General features: G+C 33.8%; 3 protein-coding genes across 5 annotated transcripts in view; 2 read left to right on the forward strand and 1 right to left on the reverse strand.

Annotated features, from left to right (window-relative positions):
* Positions 1-11,672, forward strand: part of Graf (GTPase regulator associated with FAK) — a 62,973-nt gene extending 51,301 nt beyond the window's left edge. For all 3 annotated transcript variants that reach the window (XM_080179392.1, XM_080179393.1, XM_080179394.1), the window contains 13 exons: positions 610-714; positions 2,215-2,274; positions 2,864-2,943; positions 4,534-4,629; positions 5,143-5,288; positions 5,690-6,265; positions 6,734-6,857; positions 7,051-7,099; positions 7,551-7,654; positions 7,891-8,000; positions 8,429-8,496; positions 9,165-9,296; positions 9,561-11,672. In XM_080179392.1, coding sequence (XP_080035518.1) covers positions 610-714; positions 2,215-2,274; positions 2,864-2,943; positions 4,534-4,629; positions 5,143-5,288; positions 5,690-6,265; positions 6,734-6,857; positions 7,051-7,099; positions 7,551-7,654; positions 7,891-8,000; positions 8,429-8,496; positions 9,165-9,296; positions 9,561-9,652 — 1,742 coding nt within the window. In that variant the 3' untranslated portion in view covers positions 9,653-11,672. The remainder of the gene's footprint in view (positions 1-609; positions 715-2,214; positions 2,275-2,863; positions 2,944-4,533; positions 4,630-5,142; positions 5,289-5,689; positions 6,266-6,733; positions 6,858-7,050; positions 7,100-7,550; positions 7,655-7,890; positions 8,001-8,428; positions 8,497-9,164; positions 9,297-9,560) is intronic.
* Positions 11,673-12,149: 477 nt separating this feature from the next.
* LOC145334107 (ER degradation-enhancing alpha-mannosidase-like protein 2) lies at positions 12,150-24,833 on the forward strand. The gene is made up of 16 exons (XM_080179396.1): positions 12,150-12,274; positions 12,897-12,969; positions 13,106-13,189; positions 13,718-13,773; positions 14,527-14,576; positions 14,856-14,926; positions 15,380-15,412; positions 15,911-15,981; positions 16,185-16,265; positions 16,707-16,781; positions 19,737-19,837; positions 20,260-20,327; positions 20,925-21,088; positions 21,455-21,516; positions 21,612-21,733; positions 22,575-24,833. The coding sequence occupies exons 1-16, from the start codon at positions 12,217-12,219 to the stop codon at positions 23,809-23,811; spliced, it is 2,406 nt and encodes an 801-aa protein (XP_080035522.1). The 5' UTR covers positions 12,150-12,216; the 3' UTR covers positions 23,812-24,833.
* Positions 17,274-19,437, reverse strand: LOC145333962 (uncharacterized). The gene is made up of 3 exons (XM_080179223.1): positions 18,930-19,437; positions 17,702-18,772; positions 17,274-17,505 (listed from the first exon to the last, which is right to left on the reverse strand). The coding sequence occupies exon 2, from the start codon at positions 18,767-18,769 to the stop codon at positions 17,729-17,731; it is 1,041 nt and encodes a 346-aa protein (XP_080035349.1). The 5' UTR covers positions 18,770-18,772; positions 18,930-19,437; the 3' UTR covers positions 17,274-17,505; positions 17,702-17,728.
* Positions 24,834-25,471: the final 638 nt, after the last annotated feature.

A 25,471-nucleotide genomic window follows, 5' to 3' on the forward strand; every position in this document is an offset into this window, starting at 1 on the left:
GAATAAAAGGAAAATAGCCTAAAACCAATATAACCAATTACAATTCTACAAATTTAAAGTAGTTTGATGTTTGACTGTATTTTTATTAGTTATAAACCAAACAGGGAGAGAGGGGACAATGGACTGTAAATTACATTTGTACTCAAATTTTTCCTAGCAAGTTCTCTTATTTCTTGTCTTTACAGTTTGGGCATTTTTATTAAATATAGATTGGTTAGTTCAAACTTATCAATGTCCGTTCTTTTCAATTTTAACGTATGGGAATGAGTATTGGGAATAAACACCAATTTATCATCCTATTTCTTATTCCTGGGTATGAGTTGACCTACCAAAGCTTATGGAAACTAAAAGAATAAAGCATTGCAGGACAAACAGATATACATACCTACGTAATGATAGAAAAAAATACTACTTCTGATTAAAACTAAAGGTTGAAAACTAAAAGTTTCGAACCAACCAATCAAAATTCAATTAAAGTATCCAAAATGTTTAAGCTAACTAAAAAGGAAAGGTAGTTATAAAACTTTGGGTACCAGTGTAATTTACAGTCCACTGTATCCTCCCTCCCTGAAAAATTAACTTAAAACTAACAAGAACAATTATATTCAGGACTGGAGGAGGAAGGTTTGTACCGAGTGGTCGGAGTCGCGAGTAAGGTCACAAAACTTTTAAATTCTGGGCTAGACAGAAGAAAACTGGAGAAACTTAATCTAGGTAACATTCTCATATTAGGGACGGGGGTGGGGGGTTGGTAATAGATTCCAAATTGTTAGCAAACCACTATTGTTTATTGCTTACTTGCCTATACGCCCCTGGAGGCCTCGAGGGATTCTAACCACCTAAGAGAACCTACTACAATGTAAAGGAGAACCATATCGGTTCAGCGGTTTGCGAGATCCTCGGTACACAGAGATCCTGTTATTATTTTTATAGAAGTGTTTTTGATTCTCAGACAAGAATTAAAATTTACAATAAAAATGACAAGTAAAACCTGACTCTAAAATTTTGTCCATAAATTTTTGTTTGCTCGGTGCTACTAATATGTATCAATATACTGTTTTGATATAGAATCTAGATAGATATTTGAATAAAAACAGGGGTTTGCATATAAACAGTGTGTTTTTTTTTTAAAGGAACTAAATTATTGTTTAATTTAACCCACTTACCATTGACAAATTAAAAATCAATATTTTGATATTGGTACAAAACTCCCCAAGCCAATGAAGAAATTAAGATATTGATTATTAATTTCTGTCAATGGTAAGTGGATTAATTAAAGCATTTCTTTTTTCCCTTTAGATAAGAATACTCTGTATATATGTAGGAAATTTTTAAAGAAGGAGGAGGGGGGGATCCTGGTTATGATATAAGTGCAAACACAATATCATATTTTCTTGTTTAATTGAAACCTTAGATCCTAAAACCATAATTATACAAATGTTCCAGGCAATTTCCCTCAAACTATTTAATGAACCACAAATAAACATTAGTCTCCACAGTAATATAGTAACGTTGGCTTAAAAACTTTGAGGACTTTCATTGAATTTTTATGAATATTTATTGGTTGTTTCAAGAAGTTGAGTATACAAACGTTTCAATCTATAATTGTAATCTACAGAAGGGCTAATTTTGTGCATCATCAATGGGGATCTACATCAATTTATCGGCCTTTGTATTGTCTTTTAAGATCCCTGAAAAAAAGCTTATTTCCCAAATAAGAACTAGAGCTTCTCTTATAATAACTTTAAAATGGGGGGGTCCAAAAAACATTAAAGGATTCACAAAAGTTCTAAATACATATTTTACATATTCAATTACATTATTATTTACATAAATATTTATAGAAATCTAGGGCAAATGTTTTAATATTATTGTTATTAAATACTAAAGTGCAGCTTCTCTTTAATCAGTAATTGCATTTGATTATTATTATACTTCAAGAAAGGATATAGAATATACGTAGATAATATGACTGGGGAAAAATTGTCGTCAATTTAGGTTGCTAACGTTGACATAAATTATTGGTCAGTTCTTTCATCCAGTAGTAGGGGAGGGGATTGGGTAAAATGGTTGGAATAATTTATAATGGTTCAAGGCAAAAATTGGATATCCATCTGTCAAAATCATGATAATTTCCATATGATAATAAATCTTATCTAATCTAATTTAAATAATATAAAATTGTTAAATAATGACATGATAATTTTTTTTTAGATAATGTAGAAACGAAAACAATAACTTCAGCAATCAAAACCTTCCTTAGAAATCTTCCAGGTAAAAACTATTCCTTCATATTTTAAACAGGATAGGATATGGCAACTCTAGAAAAACTTTTGCCATCATCTTTTCTGCTAGTTGAAAGGGGGGGGGGCGAAAGTGACACTTTTTGAAACCAAAACTAAGAGTCAACAAAGGAACTGAACTAAAAAAAAGGGTTACAGGTATGACATTTTGCATGGCAGTTGCTTTATAGGGGTACAATATGGAACTGTGAAAAAACGGCGGCGCAACCGCCGAAAACCGCCGAGAAAAGGCAACAAAAATTACGGCGGGAAACGGCGGTTTTCGGCGGTTGCGCCGCCGTTTCTTCACAGTTCCATATTGTACCCCTATAAAGCAACTGCCATGCAAAATCTCATACCTGTAACCCTTTTTTTTAGTTCAGTTCCTTTGTTGACTCTTAGTTTTGGTTTCAAAAAGTGTCACTTTCGCCCCCCCCCCTTTGTATTAAATTAATATTTTTAAATAATTCAGAGAATGAAAGGGCGAGTATCTAAGTATCTTAAGATTATTTTTAGATTTCACAGATTTTATCTTATTCCTTCTCATGGAAATCCTATTATAATGATTCATACCTTTTCAGAACCTTTGATGTCCTTCCAGCTGCATCAAAAGTTTATAGAAGCTGCCAAGTACGACTCTTATGCTAGCAGATTAGGAGAGGTAAGGTTTTCTTTCAACTGGAAATTGGTTCATCAAAACTTCTTAAAAGGTTGGTTTAATCATTGTTGGTTTTTGAGAGTATGGCAGGGTCGCTGCCACTTTTACAACTAGCAAAAATACAGTCACTGTGTTTATGACAAAAATGGGCGTGTTTTTGTTATTTTTGTGTATAATTGGCAATATTTTTTTACCCACTGTTAAAAATACACGTTTACTTCTGTCATACTCATAAACACAGTTTCATAAGTTTGATCCTATTTAACTTTTCTTTTCGACCATTACTGACAACTAACCCATAGTAAATGGCGATATAATATGTATCACTTGTTTTAAGGCCAAATTACATACACTATACACTACTTATAGGTTAACAGGTTTATGTTAGTTTTTCCCCAAGAACATTATCAACTTCCTGCAACATAGCTTAAAACCTGACTGACATGTACAAATTCCATATTACGGACTAGTAAATTCTACTTTTTTAATCGTTGTTACACATCTCTTCTGTACACACCCATTTACTTTTTTTTAAGTAAATTATAATTGTTATTGAGATTTTCTCTCAGTTGTCATAATAAAATGAGAACTATGACCTCAATGATTAATATTCAAATAAACAGAAAATATTTTTAAAATTAAAATCATATTACAAATATTTTTCATTGTAAGATTTATTAAACATACGTTTTAATTTTGTTATTTTACGATATCTCTAGTTATTTTATATGTTTAACAATATAAATATTTTTGGGGTGGGTGGTTGATTTTTAGTTAAAAATACTGTTCTATTATGGAAATAGTCGTAAATTTGCTATTACATTAAGTTTAGCTTTTTTTAAAACTATGAAACAAATAGACACTTGACATACAAAACAAATCCTATAATAGATTTTTATGAGAAAATTTTTAGAGCCTTTCATGGAAATATCCCTTTTATTAATATTATATAGATTAGTCCATCTGCTACAAGCTGTACAAAGTTATATGTTAGAACCTTTCATGTAAATATCCCTCTTATAAATATTATATTTGTAGATACATAGATAAGTTCATCTGCTACTAGCTGTACACAGCCATATTTTAAAACCTTCCATGGAAATATCCCTTTAATTAATATTATTAGTATTAAAGGGGGGGGGGCGAAAGTGACACTTTTTGAAACCAAAACTAAAAGTCAAAGGAACTCAACTAAAAAAAGAGTTACAGGTCTGACATTTTGCATGGCAGTTGCTTTATAGGGGTACAATATGGAACTGTGAAGAAACGGCGGCGCAACCGCCGAAAACCGCCGAGAAAAGGCAACAAAAATTACGGCGGGAAACGGCGGTTTTCGGCGGTTGCGCCGCCGTTTCTTCACAGTTCCATATTGTACCCCTATAAAGCAACTGCCATGCAAAATCTCAGACCTGTAACCCTTTTTTTAGTTGAGTTCCTTTGTTGACTCTTAGTTTTGGTTTCAAAAAGTGTCACTTTCGCCCCCCCCCCCCCCTTTGTAGGTACATAGATTAGTCCATCTGCTACCACCTGTTTACTGATATATGTTAAAACCTTTCATGGAAATATCCCTTTTTATTAATATTATATTTGTAGGTACACAGATTAGTCCATCTGCTGCCAGCTGTACACAGACAAATGTTAGAACACCTCCTACCTCATCTTGAGAAAGTTGCTTCCAAAGCTGACAAGGTGAGCAAACTTTATAACACTTTTATGTAGGGATCTAATGGGATAAGACAAAAGGAGATAAATTGATGTACATCCCCAATAATGACACACAAATTTTCCCTTCTGTAAATTGCAATTAGTGGTTGAAACTTTTGAAAATTCAACTTAGTGAACCAACCAATCAAAATTCAATAAAAGTACCTACCCAAAGTTGTTAAGCCAACGATTAAGAAAACATTATAAAACTTGGGGATTAGTGTAATAAACAGCCCAATGTCCCCCCCCCCCCTTACATGACTAAAATGCCAAAAGGATAGTTTTCGTTCAAGTGTTTAGCGAGCTTAGAACTCCAACCACATATTTTGAAATAAATGTTTACTTTAGGTTAGATGATACTGGTTAAGAATAGCCCCATAGGGTAAAGTTTCCTGTAGGGGTTGGGCATAAAGATTAAATGTAACCGATTTCTTTAGAGAAAAAATCTAACCGTAAGGCTTATTTCAAAATTTTGATGCTAATTTATTTGTTGTTTAGAACCTGATGACCGTATCAAACCTTGGTGTTTGCTTTGGTCCGACTCTGTTGCGGGCAGAGGAAGAAACTGTAGCCGCAATTATGGACATCAAGTTTGCAAATGTCGTCGTTGAAATACTTATCTCCAATTGGGAGACTATTTTGAGGTAAAAATGTCATTTTGTAACATAGCTTCGAAACCGATTAATATCATTTGTTGGATTTTAACCGGTTTTCAGCCATACTGATAAATAATTTATAGCAACGTATTACGGACCATTTTTTCGGATAATGAAATAAAAATCATAAAATTGATACCAGTTTTATTTGCTCAGGACTTCGGTCCCTCGAGGCTAACTATACTATTTTTAATCTTAAAATTTATTATTGTAATATCCGCGGAAAGCTGTCTGTACGATGCGATAAATAACTATTCATGATTATGAAAATATTTAAATATTTATGTAAGGTTTTAAACATAATTAATTTATTCACATTTATTGACAATTTCTTACCAATTAAGTTAAAGGATTAGAATTTTTTTTTTAAATTTTTAAAATGTTTTTAGGACAAAACCCGGTTTTACAGCTCCCCCAAAGCCTGCCCACTCGCACTCCTCCCCCCATCCTAGCCTAACCTCTACCCCCGCATCCTACCACCACCTGTCCACGCCCACCAACCCCCACCACCATTCCCAACACGTGTTCACCCCCTCCATGGGCACTACGCCAATTATGGCGGCTATCAGTACGCCCTCGTCGAGCAGCAACACGTCCACGTCCCAAACGTCGCCGTCAAGTCGGCCACCGCCCTATATTCCTCCGCCGCCGGCTCACCACGGCGGCAATTCGCAGCAGGTTTCGCCGCAAGGCGGGGGTAATGTTCACCACCATCCCACGCTGACTACAGCTGTCATTAAAGACGGGCCGAAATTGATGCACCAATCGACGATAACTAACGTCGGCAGTGGCGGGGGTGGAAGTTCGACACCCAGTTCAGCGTATGCAACCTGGGAAAGAACCTTAAAGTCTAATAATAATCAGCAGCTGCTGAACAGCCACCAGTATCCGCATCAAATGTCAACGTCTGGTATCAGCAGTAGCAGTAGCTTAAGCGGCTCGGTGGCTAATCTTATCCCCCACAGGTAAAATTTGGCAGATTTTCTTACATGATTTTTCTTATGTTACGTATGTCTTTCTTCTGTTTTATTGGTTTCTAAACTATTAATCTATTTTTATATGGAAAGTATATTTGATTGAAGATTATGATACTAAATAGCCCTTTTACTGCTAGTAGTTTTCTATTTGATCATTATTAAATCAAAGTGTTGTACTTCTACAAGCAGAAAATCCAACTTTTATCAGTACACTTAATAGGTTGCTAGATTTATTTAGATAGGTAAGATTTATTATTTTTGGGTTTACTACATACATAAATAGAACATCAATAATAAATGAATATTATATATTTATTTATACAGTCAACACTCAACTTATATTGATATGGTTATTTTAAATGATAATTTTTTTCCTAAAAGGTAGGAAATATGCAGTAATGTGTATTAACACATTGTTTTCGTACAGGCCATATAACTAATTTATGATACTGCTAGGTCTCCAAGTGGTAGTCTGAATACATCCGTATCTGGGCTGCACACCCCTGGTGGTGGACACACCCCCTCCGCAGCACAACAGACTCCGCCCCATCATATTCCACAGGCACAACAACAGTTACAGGTACAAATCTTTAATTGATTAAATCCAAGTTTCGTAAAGGATATGACGTTTCGCCAGATCCAAAAATTGGTGTACTTTCCCAATAATTAGGTATTTATGTTGTAGATTAAATTTATTTATTGAAAAGTTTAGACACTGCTTTTAAATTGTGAAGAAATTTTATAATATTATTAATGAATAAATTTTGTACCAGGTATCAAACAGCCCTCAACAACAGCAGCCTTGGTACAACAGGACACCAGGTATAATGTTTTGATTGATTGATTGGACATACTCTCGTAGAACTTGGATCTAAGTCGTAGAGTATGAGACACTTAGGAGTAGGTTGAGACACTTCAGTATATTAAGAGTTTTCATACAAAGTTTTTCAATAACAACAGCATAACAAGTAGCGTAACCGCTCGTTTTTGGATAGATGAAAGGTTCGATTCTCGGCCCGTGCTATTACTAAAGATGTTAATTACCATAATTAATAGTTAGAGAATGGAGAATGCATTAGTCCTAAACAGGTTCAAGTCATCCAAATGTTGGTTGTATGTATGACGGTTGGCCGCTTAATCATAAACTTTAATAGCAAGATTAGGTCCAGAGATACATCTTGTAGAGGCTATTAATTGTTTTATATACATACAATTTTTAACAATATTCCTATTTTTGTCTTTTAAGCCTAACTTTGTTAAATTATAATTTCAGCACGAACCCATAACTTGCAGCAGAAGCCGCATCATCAGATATCAGGATCAGCTGTTCATGATCTTCAACAACAGCTGAATACACCTTCCAAGCCTTTATCCAGACAGGGACTAAACCTTAAATAACTTTTAAGTGATCTTACATTTTTAAAAATACTTCTTTTTGTCAAACTGTAAATTGCCAGGGAAAATACAGTTTTTTTTAGACATAATGAACTGTGAAATATCTATAGTTATTGTACTCTTTAAAATCTTTGATTTTACTACCTTTATAAAACGAAGAATTTTAACGATTCACTAGGTAGATATTTTTTCGTAAAAGTTAACTTAAGGTTCTGTCTCAGTTGTCTGGTGCATCAGCTGTTAGCAGCGCAGCTGTTTCAACTGTGACAGCTGCTAGTGGAACTACGGGCGGACATTTGTCTGAATATGAAACAAGCACAACTCATAGGTAAGAGGCAGGGTTCGGCCGCCGCGTGTAAGCCTTAGTTAAATCGTCATATTATAGCTTTTAAATTCAGCTGGATGTTTAAACCTGTTCCTTAACAGACAATCCATCTTTTAGAATTTTATTTTAGGGGTTCTGTGCACGAATAGGCAGATTGAGGGAAACCTTAAAATAACTAAAGTGAAAACTTAGAAAGAGGTTCTATCACCCTTTTCTGAAAGAGGACTCCATTGCTTTAAAAACTTTGTTGTCCTATGTATTATTTAATCAATAATATCAAAGCTATATATTTATTGATCCAGATACCTAATTTTTATAGGCATTTAATTTTTTTCTTTTTATTTTAGGTCAAGCAGTAGTAGTACGGACTCATTTGCTTTTTATTTTAGGCCAAGCAGTAGTAGTACGGACTCATTGGCTTTTTATTTTAGGTCAAGCAGTAGTAGTACGGACTCATTGGCTTCTAATTCAAGTCGAGAAGGAACTTTGGATAATTATGGTAAGGTTCTTTTTTAGTTGTTGCATAACTAAAAACAACTTACATTGCTTTTATTCTTACTAGCGGCTACGCCTCTAGAGGCCTCTAGTAGCACTTTAAATGTTTTTGTTTGTTAAAGTCTCTACGATAATTCTTTACGTACGATACCTCTTTATGTTACGTTGAAGTCTCCCATATATTAAAAAATTGATTTTTTGTCATTTCTCTTGGGAGGGTGGTGTTACCTTCCCCCAAAATAGTTATAAACCTTCCCGGGACCCATGAGAATCTACCGTGGTAAGGAGAACCTGATCGGTTCAGTGGTTAGCGAGATCTTTCGGTACAGACACAGAGACAAACAAACATCCTGTTACTTTAGTATAAGGATTTTTTCATGTGAATTCAAAGTGTCACCTTATTCTTATATAAAAGTAACAAGATGTCTATCTGTCTGTCTATGTAGCAAAGAATATTGTATACCGCTGAACCGATAATGGTTTTAATTTACAGTAGAGCTTTTCGTAGGTTTCGTGAAGGTATTTTTGGGGAGGATAACTCAACTCTCCAAAAAGAAATCGACAAGAAAAAAAAACCAACCCCTCTTTCCCCACTTTTCTCAAATGCTTCTAGAGGCGTCTAGGAGAGTAGCCTTTAGTGAAGTATATATGACTGGGTATAATTCTTTTTAGGTGTTGTGGGTGGACCCCGCGGGGTTCCAGGTATGCAGCCTGCGGAACTCCGCAAGGTCAAGACTTTGTACGCCTGTGTGGGGGAACATGAAACTGAACTTTCTTTTGAACCAAATCAAATCATTACTAATGGTGAGGCAATATTAAATCATAGTGATGGATTTATAATTTGAGTTTTAAGTTTTATCATGTCTTTTTGATTTTACTTCTTCCGTAATAATTACCAGTCGTTCTACGCAATAATAAGATGTTTATCTGCCAAAGAAGTAGGATGTCTGTCTATATTAAATTTTACTTAAGCATGGTATTAAAGAAATTCCTACTAATATTCAGAAAAAAAACTTTTTTATGAGTAAAAATCACTAATTAACCAATTGATTTCTTTTATTTTTTTAGTGAGACCTTCATTAGAGCCAGGTTGGTTAGAAGGCAACCTCAACGGTAAAATTGGTCTAGTCCCCGAAAACTACGTGGAATATGTTCCATAGCACCAACACAACCAGTACCGCCGTTGCCTTGACGGTAAAACGGCGGTATTACGACTAGATCCCCCGCCTCTACCTCCACCACGCAGTCTACCCTTCAAGCAAAATAAATCTGGGAAAATGTTTGATTTAAAATCTAGGAAATCTACTGATTGTTCAAGTTATGCAGAAATTGAAACAACTTTTAGTAGCGACATCTCGTGGCATCATTTGTTATCAAATTGTTGCTACCAATACAAAAATCCAATGTATAACATCAAAGAAGCTTCCTACTCATTGGTTAATTTTTGTAACAAATATGAGATGAGCAATAGCTCAGTGTACGATAGAGTTTCATGCTGGAATGTTGAATCATTTTTTCACAACAGCTTGAAACAAGGCAGTTATGTTGAAAATCAAATGCATGATGAAAAGACACTTTTAAGTAGCAATAATGTTATAATACAGGGGGGATTTAACCATAGACGGATCAAACAAAGGCGGCGGAAAGCCCTGTACCATAAGGAACAGTGGCTTAAGTCAGGTTAAAAATTATTTATGTTAGTTTGAACATTCCAAAAGAAAATAAGCTGGTGGTTAATGATTAGTAATGTTAAAAAATTATTATTAATTAATGATTCTAATGTCATCTTTGTAATGTATTTATATCATTTTATATGAGACAAAAAGAAAATATTAAGTAATATGTAATTCCATATCAAAGTGATTCTATCAAAGACTGAGATTTATCTAGTTTTGAAAACATGTTTCTATGAAAATATTTGTGACCCTTAAAAGATTAGGAATTAAGTAGGTCGAGCAGAGCACTGACCCCCCCCCCTGAAAGTAATTTCAATTGTTTTTTTTTAAATTTCTTACCCAAAATGTGTTTTTACCTTCCCTCGCCCCCTTGAAATTTAAATTAGCTCCCTCTACCCCTTAAAGAGATTTTTTCAACCTCTAAAATAGAAAGCTTGAACGTCCTTACAAAATATTTCTAGTTATTTAAAAAATGCTACTTTAAATAAACCAAACATTTCATCTTAATTGAATTTTATATGTTTAATAAACAGTTTTGTTGGATACCCTTAATAATGGATATATAAATAATACTAGATAAAATCTTAGCTTTTTATTCAATTTATTGTAGTAAACCCTTATTCAATTAAATTGTTAATTAGCTCAGTCTTAAAATCTAGTATAAACAGCTGTGATATAAAAAAGATTCTTTGATTCTTAACAAATTCATGTTTTTTATAAATCTATTTTTGTACAGAAAATTAATAATTAAAGTAAACTTTTTCTACTTTTAGAATATAAAAATTGTATGCTTTTAGTTATATAAGATTGTAGTTATTGAAAGGCAGCAGATTTGTAATTTTTATATAACAAAAAAAAACAATCTACTCCTTATTCTATAATTTTTTTATTATAATATTTAATTTACCTCAAAGCATTTAAGCATGATAAAAAAGCATTTTTATTATCAATTACTTTTATTATTGTGATTATTTTTCATTGTTATGCTTTTAGATTTAAAATGTTTATATTTTACAGATTACACTTTATATGATAATCAAAATTATGTTAAGTATATATTAATAATATTATACATTGTTTTATTAATTCTATGTTTATTTCTTAAAATTGTTAAATTGGAAAATATGGCTTTATTTTACATTCTACATTTTAGTAGGAAATATTCAACCTAAAGACTTGAAGATTCATACAAATATTTTAAAAATATGTACAATTTTTAAACAAAATTAATTTATTTCAAGCTGGTGAGAGGCCTAAACAAACTTAAACTTAAATTACTTAATAAAGAAATAATTTTGGGAAGGAATGGATTATATTTAAAAATAAATGTATAACCATTGTTTTTTTAAAAGGACTGTCCACAACAAAAACAAATTTGCTATTTGTTTTTGTTGTGGACAGTCCTTTTAATGTTGTAAGTACATATAAAGCGAAACCAAATATGATTTGTTGTAATAGTTTTATTTTTCTTGTTATATGGTTAAATAAATATTAATTATGTTCACGGTTAGAATTTTTAATTTTCTTTTTTTTTAAATTTTTAAAAGATTTAAAACAATACTACCAAAATAATCATTGATTGGCACTTGCGTTAAAGATTTTAGAAAATAGTTTTTCTTTACATTAATTATCCTACCCAAATTACAAATTTTATTTTCCGGTATGGCTACGAAACCGATTAATATCCGCTGGATTAGAACCAGTTCTCAGCCATACTGAAAAATCATGTATAGCATCGTATTATAGACAATTTTACACGAATATTAAAATATGAACCATAGACTTAGTACCGGGCTGACAAAACTCGTTTTAAGCCTATATTTTTTTATTTTAATATCCGTGGAAAAATGTCATTAATAAGATTCAATAAATAAGTAATATAGGACTAAATATTAATTTATTTGAAATGTAATGATAAAAACAAGTTAAGTTGTATTGATTGTGTTTATAATTAAAATATTATACTTACCTATTGAATTTCAGATCTCATCAAGAATGAAAATGTGAAATGTATGAAGTTGGAGAGGCTCCTTAACTAAACTGTTACCATGTGGACAAAGTTTGAGCCTCGTAGCTTCACTGTCGTAGTGTTAGTTCATTTACTAGGTACCCATTGAAAATATATTCTAGTACCGTAGGTACCATAAAATTAAGGGTTCTATAGGCATAAAAATATGCATCCCCTATGATAATTAACAAAATTACCCCTTTTATAGATTATTTTTTTAAAAGTTTGAAAAATAAAACTTTGTAATAACTAGGTAGGTAATCAAGCATTTTTAAAAGTTTCATAAGCTTTCATTCAATGATTTAGATATTAGTTATTTTTCGCATCGTAATATAGACAGCTTTCCGGGGTTATTAAAATAAAAAAATACAAGATTAAAACTAGTTTTTTTAAACCCCGAGGTGCCGAAGTCTTGGGCTACCAAAACTGTTTATCAGTTTTATGATTTTGATTTAATATTGTCTTTATTACGACTCTATATACATAATTTTTTAGTATGACTGAGATCAGGTTCTAATCCAACGGATATTAATCGGTTTCAAAGCCATACAGAAAAAAATGCACAAAAAGGGAATTGTTAAGAAAATAGGCACGAGGTTGGTAGTTTAATATGTGTAGACAGTCTACATGTGATTTACAAAAAAAAATAGTTTAAATGAAAATTTCATTATAGACAAACCGACATAAGCAATTTCAAGAACTCACAATCTCTTTGTTCAGGATTACTTGTAACAGTAATAGATGGAGGGGGGAAATACAATACATACAACAGGGAAAAATTACATAAATACAGGTATAGTCAATATGTTAACAGTTCTAAACTTCTAGTTTTAACCAACCATTGAAGATTTAATAAAATTAAACTTTTGGTACCAATGTAATTTACAATCCAATGTCCCCCCATTCTCTGATAAATATTTACTTTTCAGGGAAGAAGTACGTGAAATGTTCCGCCATGCGTATGATAGTTACCTATACCATGCTTATCCTTATGATGAATTAAGACCTCTCACGTAAGTTATTACAGGGGTGTATATTTTTCATGAAATCCCGGGCTGAAGTAGGGGGGGAGGGGTGAAAACATTTTAAACACAAAACAAGGGGGCTGTGAGGATGAAATATTTTGCAGCTGGGGAAAAAATGAATCTTGTGCAGAATATACACCCCTGAGTTATTCTCTTTGTGATGACATTTGTACCTAGTAGACCTGTCCGAGAATGAACGCAGATTATAAAAAGAGAGAGGCAAATGACCGCTAAAATACTAGAATTTTAATATTTGATTTTAGTTTAGTAAATAATATACCCAAAACTGAAGAAAAACACAAATGTAGCTGTAAAATAAGACCTTTACAAAATTGATTTATGAATTAAATTGGCCAATTTTTCCTACCAAATATTTGTTTGGATATTAAGTTACAACATTTTTAAATAATCGCCTTGTTCAGCTCTAATACCCCTTTTTTACAAATTGAAAATAAGATGATTGGGGTAAAAAAACTTACACATCCACCTAGGTACCTAAAATTATTATTTTTTTAGATGCGATGGCGTAGACACATGGGGCAGTTATTCATTGACATTGATAGATGCCTTAGGTAGGTACCTAATCAAAGGGGGGAGGCGGATGTGCCACTTTTTGAAACCAAAACTAAAAGTCAACAAAGGAACTCAACTAAAAAAAGAGTTACAGGTCTGAGATTTTGCATGGCAGTTGCTTTATAGGGGTACAATATGGAACTGTGACGAAACGGCGGCGCAACCGCCGAAAACCGCCGTTTCCCGCCGAAATTTTTTTTGCAATTTCTCGGCGGTTTTCGGCGGTTGCGCCGCCGTTTCTTCACTGTTCCATATTGTAACCTTATAAAGCAACTGCCATGCAAAATCTCAGACCTGTAACTCTTTTTTTAGTTGAGTTCCTTTGACTTTTAGTTTTGGTTTAAATATCTCTATGTCTATGTTGTTTATTACAATCTTTACAAGGCAAATAATGTTTAGCTATGAGCAATACTACAATATAAAGTAATGATGTTTTTTGTCTGAAGCTAATGTTCTCAGAAATAGTTGGTCCGAATGATGTATACTTTTCAAGGAAGCTTCATAAATGTTGTGGGGTGGCTCTAGATTGTTTTTCTGACGTCCACAATCTTTCTCTAGAGGCTAGGTGCGTTTCAACGGTATCCTAATAAAGCATCATAGATATCAGACTTGTTTTACCCTAGCCTAATTATGGCAGCTGTCCTTATTTGATTTTCTCTTTTTTAATAGAACTCTGAGGGGTAATAAAAACTTATCTTTCGAAATTTTCGAATTTTTACTTGATTTAATAAAAAAACAATTTTTATTTTTAGACACGTTAGCTGTGATGGGTAATTATACTGAATTTTCAAGGGTTTATCATTTAGGAAATTTTGTCATTTTTATAACCTAGCTAGTTTTTTTTTAATTCTACAGATTGGAAATATTTTTTTTTGAAAAAAAAATTCTTTTACTTATCTACTAGAAAATACCTTTCTTTAAAGATTGAATCATTGGAATATATTTTTGTTGAAAATACCTAACGATGACTTTGTCGCTAAGTAGGTATGCAACACTGGTTTTGATTTTAAAATTTTTCAATTTAATATCTGGTGAAAGCGGTCAATAAATAACAAATTTAAAATGACAATGATATATACAATTAGTTGCGGAAAGAAAAGATTTTGATGCAAATATAAATGTTTCTGTCTTTGAAACTAATATCAGAATAGTAGGGAAGAAAAAAATCCATGTTTATTTATTTTCCGTATCCTTTACCCCTTTCAAGATGCAGGGGTGTATATTCTGTATGGGAAAGGGAGTGGGGGAATGAAAAATATTAAGGTTAGGAAGAAAAAACAAAGATTAATGAAATCATCAGCCGATACTATTATTCAGAAATTTTTGAAAATTGGACCAAAGATATGGGGAAATATCAAAAAGCTACTTGTCCTCTAATCTAAAAGACACAAAAACACCTTAGAATGATGAGAAATCTAATTTTAACTTGGGGGGGGGGGGGGAACAAATGAATTTTGTGCAGAATATACACCCTTGTCCAGATGAGAGGAATACATTTTTCTCGGGATAATTATATTTTTACAATACTATTGTAATATCATGCCAGAAATATTTTTAACAAGTTTCAATTTGAAATGATCACAATCAACATGGATTTTTTACTCCAGGAGGATTAATATCAGCTCATCTGTTAGCAAAGTAAGTTTTCCTTTTTTTAATGTAGATTGATTTATGAAGGATTTATGTTTTGAAAAAGATTAAGAATTTAAATCTATGAATAAAAGAATAAAAGAAAATTTCAAGGATTTTAAGGGATAAGACAATGGACGAATCAGAGTTTATAATATTTTGAGTACCAAGAAAAAGTAATTTTTTGTCCATTGTCTTATCCCTTTAGATCCGTGAAATTCCCAAAACTGTAGATTCTTATATAAATATAATTAAACCCAGAGAGGGGGGACAATTGGCTGATTATTACATTAGTCTCCAAAGTTTTTTTTTTCGTTGCCTTATGAACTTTGGGGACTTTAGTTAATTTTCATTGGTTTCATCATTTGAGTGTTCAAACGTTTCAACCACTAATCTTAATCTACAGAAGGGGTAATTTTGTGTATCATCATTGGGATCTACATTTATTCATCAGCCATTGTCTTTTCCCTTTAAATCCCTGAATTATACCGCACTCCTTTCTTGTAGGAAGGCAGGTGTCCCACTGGAAGATGGTTGGCCATGTGCTGGACCCTTGCTAAGGCTTGCTGAAGACGCAGGTACAGAACTTATGCTATATTTGCAAAATTTTTATACATAGATTTTCAGTATGGCTGAGAACCGGTTCTAATTTAGCGAATATAAATCGGTTTCGAAAACGATACCTTCTGGAAAAAATAACAGTTTAAAAATATTTGGCTTTTATCGCGATGTCAACCTAATATCTAACATTTTTAAAATCATATTTCTGTTTTTTTTCTAGCTGACCGTTTGTTACCCGCATTTAATACTGCTTCTGGTATGCCATATGGAACGGTCAACCTGCGACATGGTGTCCCGGAAGGTAATAATTAGAAAGGGAGGGGGAATTGGATCATAAAATACACTGGTACTCAAAACTTTTTAGCCATATTGCTTTTTTCCTTGGCTCAAAAACTTAGGTTTTCGTATTAAATTCTGATTGGTTGGTTCAAAATTTTAAACCAATAGTTTTGATCCACAGAATGGGTAATTTTGTTCGTCATCATTGGAAATCTAATATATTGCATATCTTATAATAAAGTAACAGGATCTGTGTGTGTATACCGAATGGTCTCACTAACCACTGAACCAATATGGTTCTTCTTTACAGGCTAGTTTCACATGGGTCCTGGAAAGGTTTACAACTATATTTGGGAGGGTACCTCAACTCTCCCAATAGATATCGCCCCTTTTTGAGTTGGAGGATGATTGTGTTTGTTTGATCTATTGTAATATATCTATTTTATAAATTATGATAATTTAGGTGAGACTCCAATAACATGTACAGCAGGAGTAGGTACCTTCATAGTTGAATTTGGTGCTCTTTCTAGATTAACAGGTAGTGTCAGTGACTTACAGGGGGGGGGGGACCTTTTTAGGTACTTCCTTTATAACAAATTTACGCCCTCCCTGTCACTTTTGAGGGGGTTTAATATCGCCCTCATAAATACCACATCAGATGTTAGCACTTTCAAAGTAGCGCAATCATATGTTGTAATCTAACCAAGTTTTAAAGACGTTAGGACAAACAATCATAAAAATTGCAGAGTGTCTGCACCAGGGTTTCGGATCCGCATTGATTTTATGCGGATCCGGATCTTTGACAATTAAAATAAAATCACCAAATTTTTCAAAAAAATTTTATTCTTTAATTCGAAGTCAAAAATACTTTTAATTTTCAAGTCTGAACCTAAACCTTAAAGATTGGCTCTCATCAAGAGAATGTCTGAGATTTTATATAAATTTAGGTAGATTTTTCATTTTTTCCGCATTTTTTGGAGTCTAAGGATCCGGATCCGGATCCGCATTTTTTTGCGGATCCGGATTGTGCGAGTCTATAAATTTTTACCTTTCAAGGAAGCCTTAAAATTTCTTTGGCCTAGTCAACTCGCATTTTGACTTTTTCACTATTCTTCTGAAACATATTTTTTACTCGGTAATAAGCACAAAATTAAGCTCTTAGTTTCATAAATATTTCTTTATATATTTTTGGCATTGATTTATGACTTGAGATTTACTATTTCTTAGGTTTCTTATTTGTGGCTTGAATTACAGGTTAAAACCTACAAAAAATAGCTATTAATTTAAATAAAGATTTTAAATTAAAAATGGTCTCAAAGTATTTTCTCAAAACAAGGATGACAACATCCATAAGTAGCAAAGTACAAAATTTAATTCCCAGATCCTTTACAATAATCATTATTTAGACAAATTGGCTTATATCAATACAAATAATGATTATATGATTAAACTACTTACATTTTGCTCCTAGGCAGAATATTTGGCCTAAGGACTTCCTCTGCTTGTAGAGGGAATATCTGGATGGTCACCAGGGACTAGTCCACCATGGTTATCGCTTGAGTAATCACGCTCATCCTCACACTCTGTCCCTTCAGAAGCATCTTCTTCAGAGTCTACAGAAGTATCAACAGACACCTCAAATATGTCTGAACCAGTATCATCAGGGTTAGGGAATGGACCCAAAGCGTCTAACCTGGACTTGAGCCTCTGAGCCTCACTCAACTCAGTATCACGCCTCTTGGACAGGCTGGCCACCTTCAACTCCAGGATTCGAACCTGCAGGGACTCAATACAGTTGGCCAGAGTTCTAACCTCTGCACGTAACAACTCGAAGTGGATCAAACAGTCACCCACTCTCCTTTCCTCCGTGCTGCAGGTCAATAAGCGCTCCCGGCACTCATGCAGATTCTTGAACCTCTCGGAGAAAAACTTGTCACTCAACCCGAACAGCAATGTATTCTTGTGACCAGTCAAAAGCTCCTGAACAGCCTGCAGATCTTTACCCAGGGTTTCAGCCACCTTATACTGGGCAAAATAATGGCGTGCTAATACTTCACACCGCCGTTTCCACCAGGTCTCAGTCTTCCCGCGTTCAACATTAAACCTCTGCTTTCTGGCAACTCTAGCCTCCACAGCAGCTTCCTTCTGTTCCCTGAGGACACCTGGCAACACTCTCAGCTCAGCCTCTAAACGCTGTCTCTCAGCAGTCAGTCTCCCTTTCTCCGCTGTCTGTCCGTTGACTTTCCTGTTGATTTTCTCAACAGAAGCTGACAACTGAGCAGGAGTAGGATCTCCTTCTACATCAGACGCATCAACAACTTGTACCTCGCTGTCAGCATCATCATTATCAGCAGAACTATCCACACTTCTCTCTACAACTCTCCTCTCTCCCTCATAGATAACTTCATCATCTTCCCCAGGGGCATCTCGGTTCCCTACCTCACCAAGGTGGGCTGCCTGCACATCTGGGATCTCATCACCAGAGTATCGCCTCCTGGGGGAATGGTCAGCTCGTCTCTTACTCATTAACTAAAAGAAAGGTATTGTTCATATTTAACTTGTATATGTTTAGCTTCCCCTCCTTTACTTGACCAGAGACACCCAGGGAGAAAGTTTCATTAATTTCATATTAATAGTAAGACATTTATATTCAAGACATATCTTTTTAAATAAATAAACAACGTACCTCTAATTAACTGCTTATTACAATGGTGCAAGTTAATTTTAGGTCATTTACTATTAGGATCTGGAAATAAAATGCCAACATTAATAATCATGAATTATATAAAAAGGTGTTATGACCACATCTGGCCTTACATAAATAGTATAAATAGGTGTATAAAATCTGTACAATTATGGTTTGGATAAAATAGGCCTTTAATCCACTTTAAAATATCTCAATAAAGACCTTTCACTCAAATATAGCTTTGAACTTTAGCTGCTAATTAAATGCATAAACTGCTCACTAAATTGGCACAGATCCAAGCAAATGAACATAAATTAAGTCACATATTATAATAGCAGCCTTCTTCTTTGAAGGAGCATCCACTTTAACTTCATAGTTTGGAAACAATCTTCAAGCTTTGATCTTGCATGTTTCCTCTTTATGGTTGATATAATCTTGGGTGGTCTATCCCTCCAGGTATCATCATCTGGCTGGTTCATATCAACAGATTCTAAATTAAGATCTGATTACTACACGGATCCGGATCCTTGGACTCAAAAATATGCGGATCCTTGCGGATCCGGATCCGAAACCCTGGTCTGCACTTAATATCATCGCTTGTGACAGTTTACTTCGTTAACCTAGGAATATATGTTCCAAAAATCAGATGGATTTGATGATAACAATATATAAATACTTGTTGCAGGAATAATAATGCAAAGGTTGAAATTGATGAGACAATTCTAACATGCCTAAGTTATTCATTACTAACGGACTGACCGACCGACCCTAATTTTAGAAAAGCTTCGCTTATAAAAAATACTTTAGGGAACCCAGTGTATGAAGAAACCGCATTGCGAGCCCTGCGGGCAATTTGGAGTACACGCAGCACTCTAGATCTTCTGGGAAATCATATTGATGTTCAGAAGGCAGGAATAACAGTAGGATAAGTACTTGATATTTAAAATGTTTTAGATTTACCTACGTATTTTTATGCCTTTTTAAAAAAAGTCATATAGTTTCACAAATTAAAAAGAAGAAAAAAGACATAAGAGAAAAAATGTAAAATTAAAGACAGACGTCGTATCACGGACAGCTTTCCGCTGTTTTAAATTTTAAGATTTAAACCAGTTTTGTGATTTTTTTTTAATATTCGTAGAAAATTGATAGTAATTTGTCTGAATCAGTATTTCAATTGGTTTCGAAGCCATACTGTAAAGAATGTTATTTTATTCAGAAAAAATTGCAATATCTAAAAGAAACTGTTTCCTTGTGGAAAATTTATTATAACAGATTTGGCTCATCCTTTGTTCTTGGAAATATTTACTTATCCCTGTATCCTTGACTGCAGGGAAGATGGACAGCTGTGGAGGCAGGCATTGGAGCTGGAGTTGATTCTTTCTTTGAATACTTAGTCAAAGGAAAACACTCTTATTTTAATGGATTTTTGTATTTATGGATCTTAACCCAGTTTATTGTGTACTCTAATAAAGTGAAATTTGTAGCTGGCTAAAATAACGATTCTCCCTCTCATCCACCCAATTTACCCCATCGCCTACCCTCCTACTAGATGCACGACTTGTCCAATTATTGATGTCCATGTTAGCAACATAAATTGATAAATTAAAGCAAAACAAAATATATGGGACTCATATATTATGTTAGGTTAAGTAAGGTTTATCAAAGCCCTAATTTGCTAAAATTTCTCATTTTGTTAAATCTTTATTGTAGGATATGATATACAATAATAAAAGTAACTTACAAATGGCATATAAGGGGGGGGGGGGATTAATGTAACCATCTCGTAATCCATGATTAAATGGCACTTAGAATTCGAATTTCGATCTGAAATTTTGCATGAGTAATCCTTGGTAAAACTGTTTTCCCTAAATCGAATAAAAAATTTAAAAGTAAAGGCTTTAAAGTATTAGATTCTCTACATAAATAAAAACAAACTAAAATGGCTAAATTTTTCACACGGCATACTTATATTAACATCTAAAAGTGTTTGAAATCAGGATCCAGCCTTCTAGGACGACCAGAATTGCGGGCCATGTTCAACCAGGCTAGGAAACCAATAGATCACTACCTGAGGAAGGATGACTGGCACTTCTGGGTGGCCATGAAGAACGGTCAGGTCACCCTACCACTGTTCCAGAGTTTGGAGGCATTCTGGCCAGGTATAAAGTAAAAACTTTCTGTTGAATAAATAATGAATTTCATACCTTAGATACATTTAATTTAGCTAATAATAAAACATTATATTTGTTAAATTGTTCTAAAAGAATGCTTTAAGTTGAATGAAAATATTGCAAGACAGTCATAATTAACAAACTATCCTTAATAGCATGGATCATATAATAATAAACATTGCAATTTTGCTAATAGACTGTTTACATTGAAAAACAGATTACGATTGGCAGTATGTAATTGTAAACAAAGATCAACTGATTCCAAAACGTGGTACTGATACGTGATTGCCGCGTACAATTATGAAATGTAAAATGTCGTCTTTTGTTTTAGAATATTATTATGAATTAATACAGGAATGTTGAGTATGGTCGGGGATGTGGAACAAGCTTTGAAATCTCTGCATAATTATCACCAGGCAAGTATTTATATTTTATGCAAATTGATTAACTTCAGCTACTCCTTAATTACATGAAATAACAAAACAAAATTCTTACATTGGCTTGTCTTTAGGTTTGGAAGCAGTTTGGTTTTACTCCAGAATTTTACAACGTGGCCCAGGGCGCAGCCTCAGCTGGCAGGGAAGGATATCCCTTGAGGCCGGAGCTCATTGAAAGCATTATGTATCTATACAGGCACGGATAAACAATAAGTAAACTTTTCATCAACGAAAGGTTGATAATTTTCTACCCATTAGAGGAAGGAGTGGGTTAAAATTTTCTGAAATTTTGTTTTTCAATTTCATTAATGAATACCTACTTTATCTAAAATAATCAAAATAACCTATTTTTAATTGTTAAACTTGTCCCAGGTAGGGAGGAGACATTGGACTGTAAATAACACTTGTACTCAATGTTTTATAAGAGCGTTACCATATTCGTTGGCTCAAAAACGTTGGGTACTTTTATTTAATCTTGATTCATTAGCTTAAAAAGCAGTGTTTCGGAGCCGGAGCCGGGAGCAGCAACATTTTTGGTGGAGCCGAAGCCGGAGCCGTATTTTTCGTTAAAAACGGCTCCGGCTCCGGATTAGCTAAAAATTATTTTTTAAAGTAATATTATTTGGCAACGGTCTATTTCCATATAATAAACTGAAAAACTATTGTTACTTAACAAATAGACACACATCCTTCTACTTTTATATAGCTTTAATCAAATAAAAGTAAAATATTTTATATTAATTATTTTATTTTATCAAATTCAATAATGAAAAAAAATTTATATATCAATTTTAAGGTAGGAGCTGGAGCCGGAGCTGGAGCCGGAGCCGGAGCCGCATCAAAATTAAACGGCTCCGACACCCTATTAAAAAGTATTATTGTCTAAACTTCTCCACTAGCATTTTAAATATATAGAAGGGGTACATTTGTTCATAATCATTGGATTTGTAAATCTACATTGTCTCATGTCTTAAGAATCCTGAATTTGTCCCCTATCGTTCATGGAAAGTCTTATAACTTTATCCCTGAAAACCTAGAGCTACCGGTGATCCTTGGCTAGTGGACGCAGGGGTTGACATCCTGAAAAGTATCCAACACTCTGCCTACACCCCATGTGGCTATGCTACAGTTAGAAATGCCAAGACCCACACACTGGACAACAGGATGGAAAGCTTTTTTCTGGCAGAAACAGTCAAGTACCTGTATCTGTTGTTTGATCCGGATAATTTTATTCACAACACTGGAGCAACTGCTAGTATTCATACAACCAAGCATGGTAGATGTGTCCTAGATGCGGGAGGATATATATTTAATACAGAAGCACATCCTATTGACCCGGCAGCACTTGCATGCTGTCATAATATGCCTTCAGAGAAAGAAATAACTGAGGAGCTTACCAATAACATGATTGACTTACTAGATCCTTACAAGGTTAAGAAGTTTAGAGGTGAACTTATTCCAGAAAGGCTAAAAAGAATTCAATTAGAAAAAATACAGGCGAAACAGGATAAAACTAAGATGGAAGAAAAAGTGTTGACTGAAAAGCTTATGAGGCTCAAAAGAGAAATGCTTGCTTTTGAAGAGGAGGAGAGGTTGAAAGCTGAAGAGGCACAAGGCCAGAGCATTCCTGGAAAAGTAATCTCATTGGGTACAGCAGAACCTATTAGGACTGAAAGTAGCCAATCACAAGAAAGTTTAAAATCAAATTCCAACCAATCAGAAGGAGCTGCATCAATTTCCAGCCAATCACAACAAAGCTCTGGTCAAACATCTAGCCAATTAGAATCCATAACAACAGCTGACATAACTCTAGAAACTTCTACTGAATATTACAAGAGTCGGGGAGAAGATGATGGGGTAGGGGAACATTATTTGAGTGATGATCCTCAGTTTAATGAGGAAACAGATATTGATAACAAAGATGCTTTGGAACCAACTTCAGATATTGGACCAGCAATGCAAAAATTTTCCAGCGGTGATTCTGCAACTGGCGGCAGTGCAGGGGTAATAGTTCAACCTGAAAAAATGCCAAACATGTTTGAACCAGCTAAGCCTAATAAGATTGTTGAAACTCTGAATAATCTATTGGAAAGATTTGCTACTCCTAAGAATTATAAGTTTGATATAATGGAGTATACGACTGCGCTGATATCAGATAAAAGGTTTAGTCTGAACCAGAGCTGGTACAAGGACTATTCTGTCCTAACTTGCCCTGGAACTAAATTTACTGATAGATTTCTTATACATGGCGAATTTTTTACTGAAGATCCTTAAATTTTCTTAAATAACACTTTGAAATAAATATATTTTTTGTATTGGCAGCACAATTATTAATTTTGTTCATGTTAGAAACGAAACACTGAAATATAATGTAGGGCTTAAAACAATGAATATTGATTTGTGACTGTGAATTTTTTTTTGGTCAATTTATGCTGCTTATATAATATATAGTCCTCAGTTATTGGCCAATACGTTCCTCCATGATCAGGAGAGGGGTTGGAGTAAAGTCATAAAATGGGAGAGTTGTCGTTATATTAGCCAGCTTGGAGAAACATTTTATAAAGTTTATGCGAGAATCTCGCAAAATATGATATCAACGGATTTTTTACAGGGTGGGGAAAAACCCAGGTTTTTTTTTAAAAAAGCCAAGCCCAACCCAACCCGTAAAAAACCCTTAAAACCCTGGGGTTTTAAGGGTTTTTTGGGGGGTTTTATTTGGTTTTTTAAAAAAACCCTGGGTGGGTTTTTGTATGCCCACCCTGATTTTATATCCATTCTTTTAACAGCCTTGCATTTACTTGCCCTGTAGCTCTATTTTTCTTTTGCATGATTTTTTTAAATGCGCTAGTTAATTGTGGTGGCGTAATGTTGATGTTTTAAACCTTCTTGTAAATTTTATCATAAACCAACTTGTGAATTTCTTAAAGGAATATTATTACTCGGTTGTTACACCAGATTTTCATGTTCTCGAATAAAGCGAAACTCACAGCGGGCTAAAATAACGATACCCCCCATTTACACACTTTACCTAATCCCTTCCCCTCCACCAGATGAACGAACTGAACAATAAATAAATTGACAACAAATTTGCCCCGGTCAATGTATCCGCGTATTCTATTTCCATTTCTCATTTACAAGAATTTTTATTAATGCACATACTTAGTTCGTTATCTTATATATTGATGTTAAAAGTTAAAGTCCTTTTTGTAATATCATGTGAACCAATTCGATACTGTGATATTTATTTATCTCTCTTTATCTGTTAAGTTATGTTTTGTTAATAAAGTTTTCATACATTTTTTTTACTTATTTTGTCAATAAAAATTTATGCAAAATAGTTATTCAACGCATATTTCCGCGGATATTAAGATTTTCTGTAATACCATGCTAGGCAAGAATTTTCAATGTAGTCCTGATATTATTTTAAGCATGTTAGAATTGTTTTATCGACATAAACCATTAAGGGACGCCTCCTGTACCAATTAGGTATGATTTAGAAAGCATAGCAACTCTATATTAATGACCAACCATTTAAATCATTTTTTGGTATTATAAAAACCATTTTGTATGATATAATTATCCTATTCATCTGATTTTTAAAACTATGATTCTTAGGACAACAAGTTAGAAATTTTACGCTGTGCATCTATATAATCTAGTTCTAAATGTTTAAGTATGCCTATAGGCAGAATCCAGAATGTTCTGCCTATTACTGTTTTGACACTCCAATAGTGTTAATGTTCGTTTCTTTTGAAGTTTTATTTCAGATCCTCACTTTTATGGATTCTGTCATCCTTGTTTATTATTGTTTCTTGGATTACAATATTTTTAAAAGCGAAGCTTATCTATGATTAGGGTCGGTCCGTACGTCCGTCCGGATAGCTTTTTTTAATTTTGGCATGTCAGAATTGTCCTATCGATTGTAAACTTTGCA

This window comes from Acartia tonsa, chromosome 12 (genome assembly GCF_053477335.1).
Source record: "Acartia tonsa isolate MP-2025a chromosome 12, ASM5347733v1, whole genome shotgun sequence".
NCBI lineage: Eukaryota > Metazoa > Arthropoda > Copepoda > Calanoida > Acartiidae > Acartia > Acartia tonsa.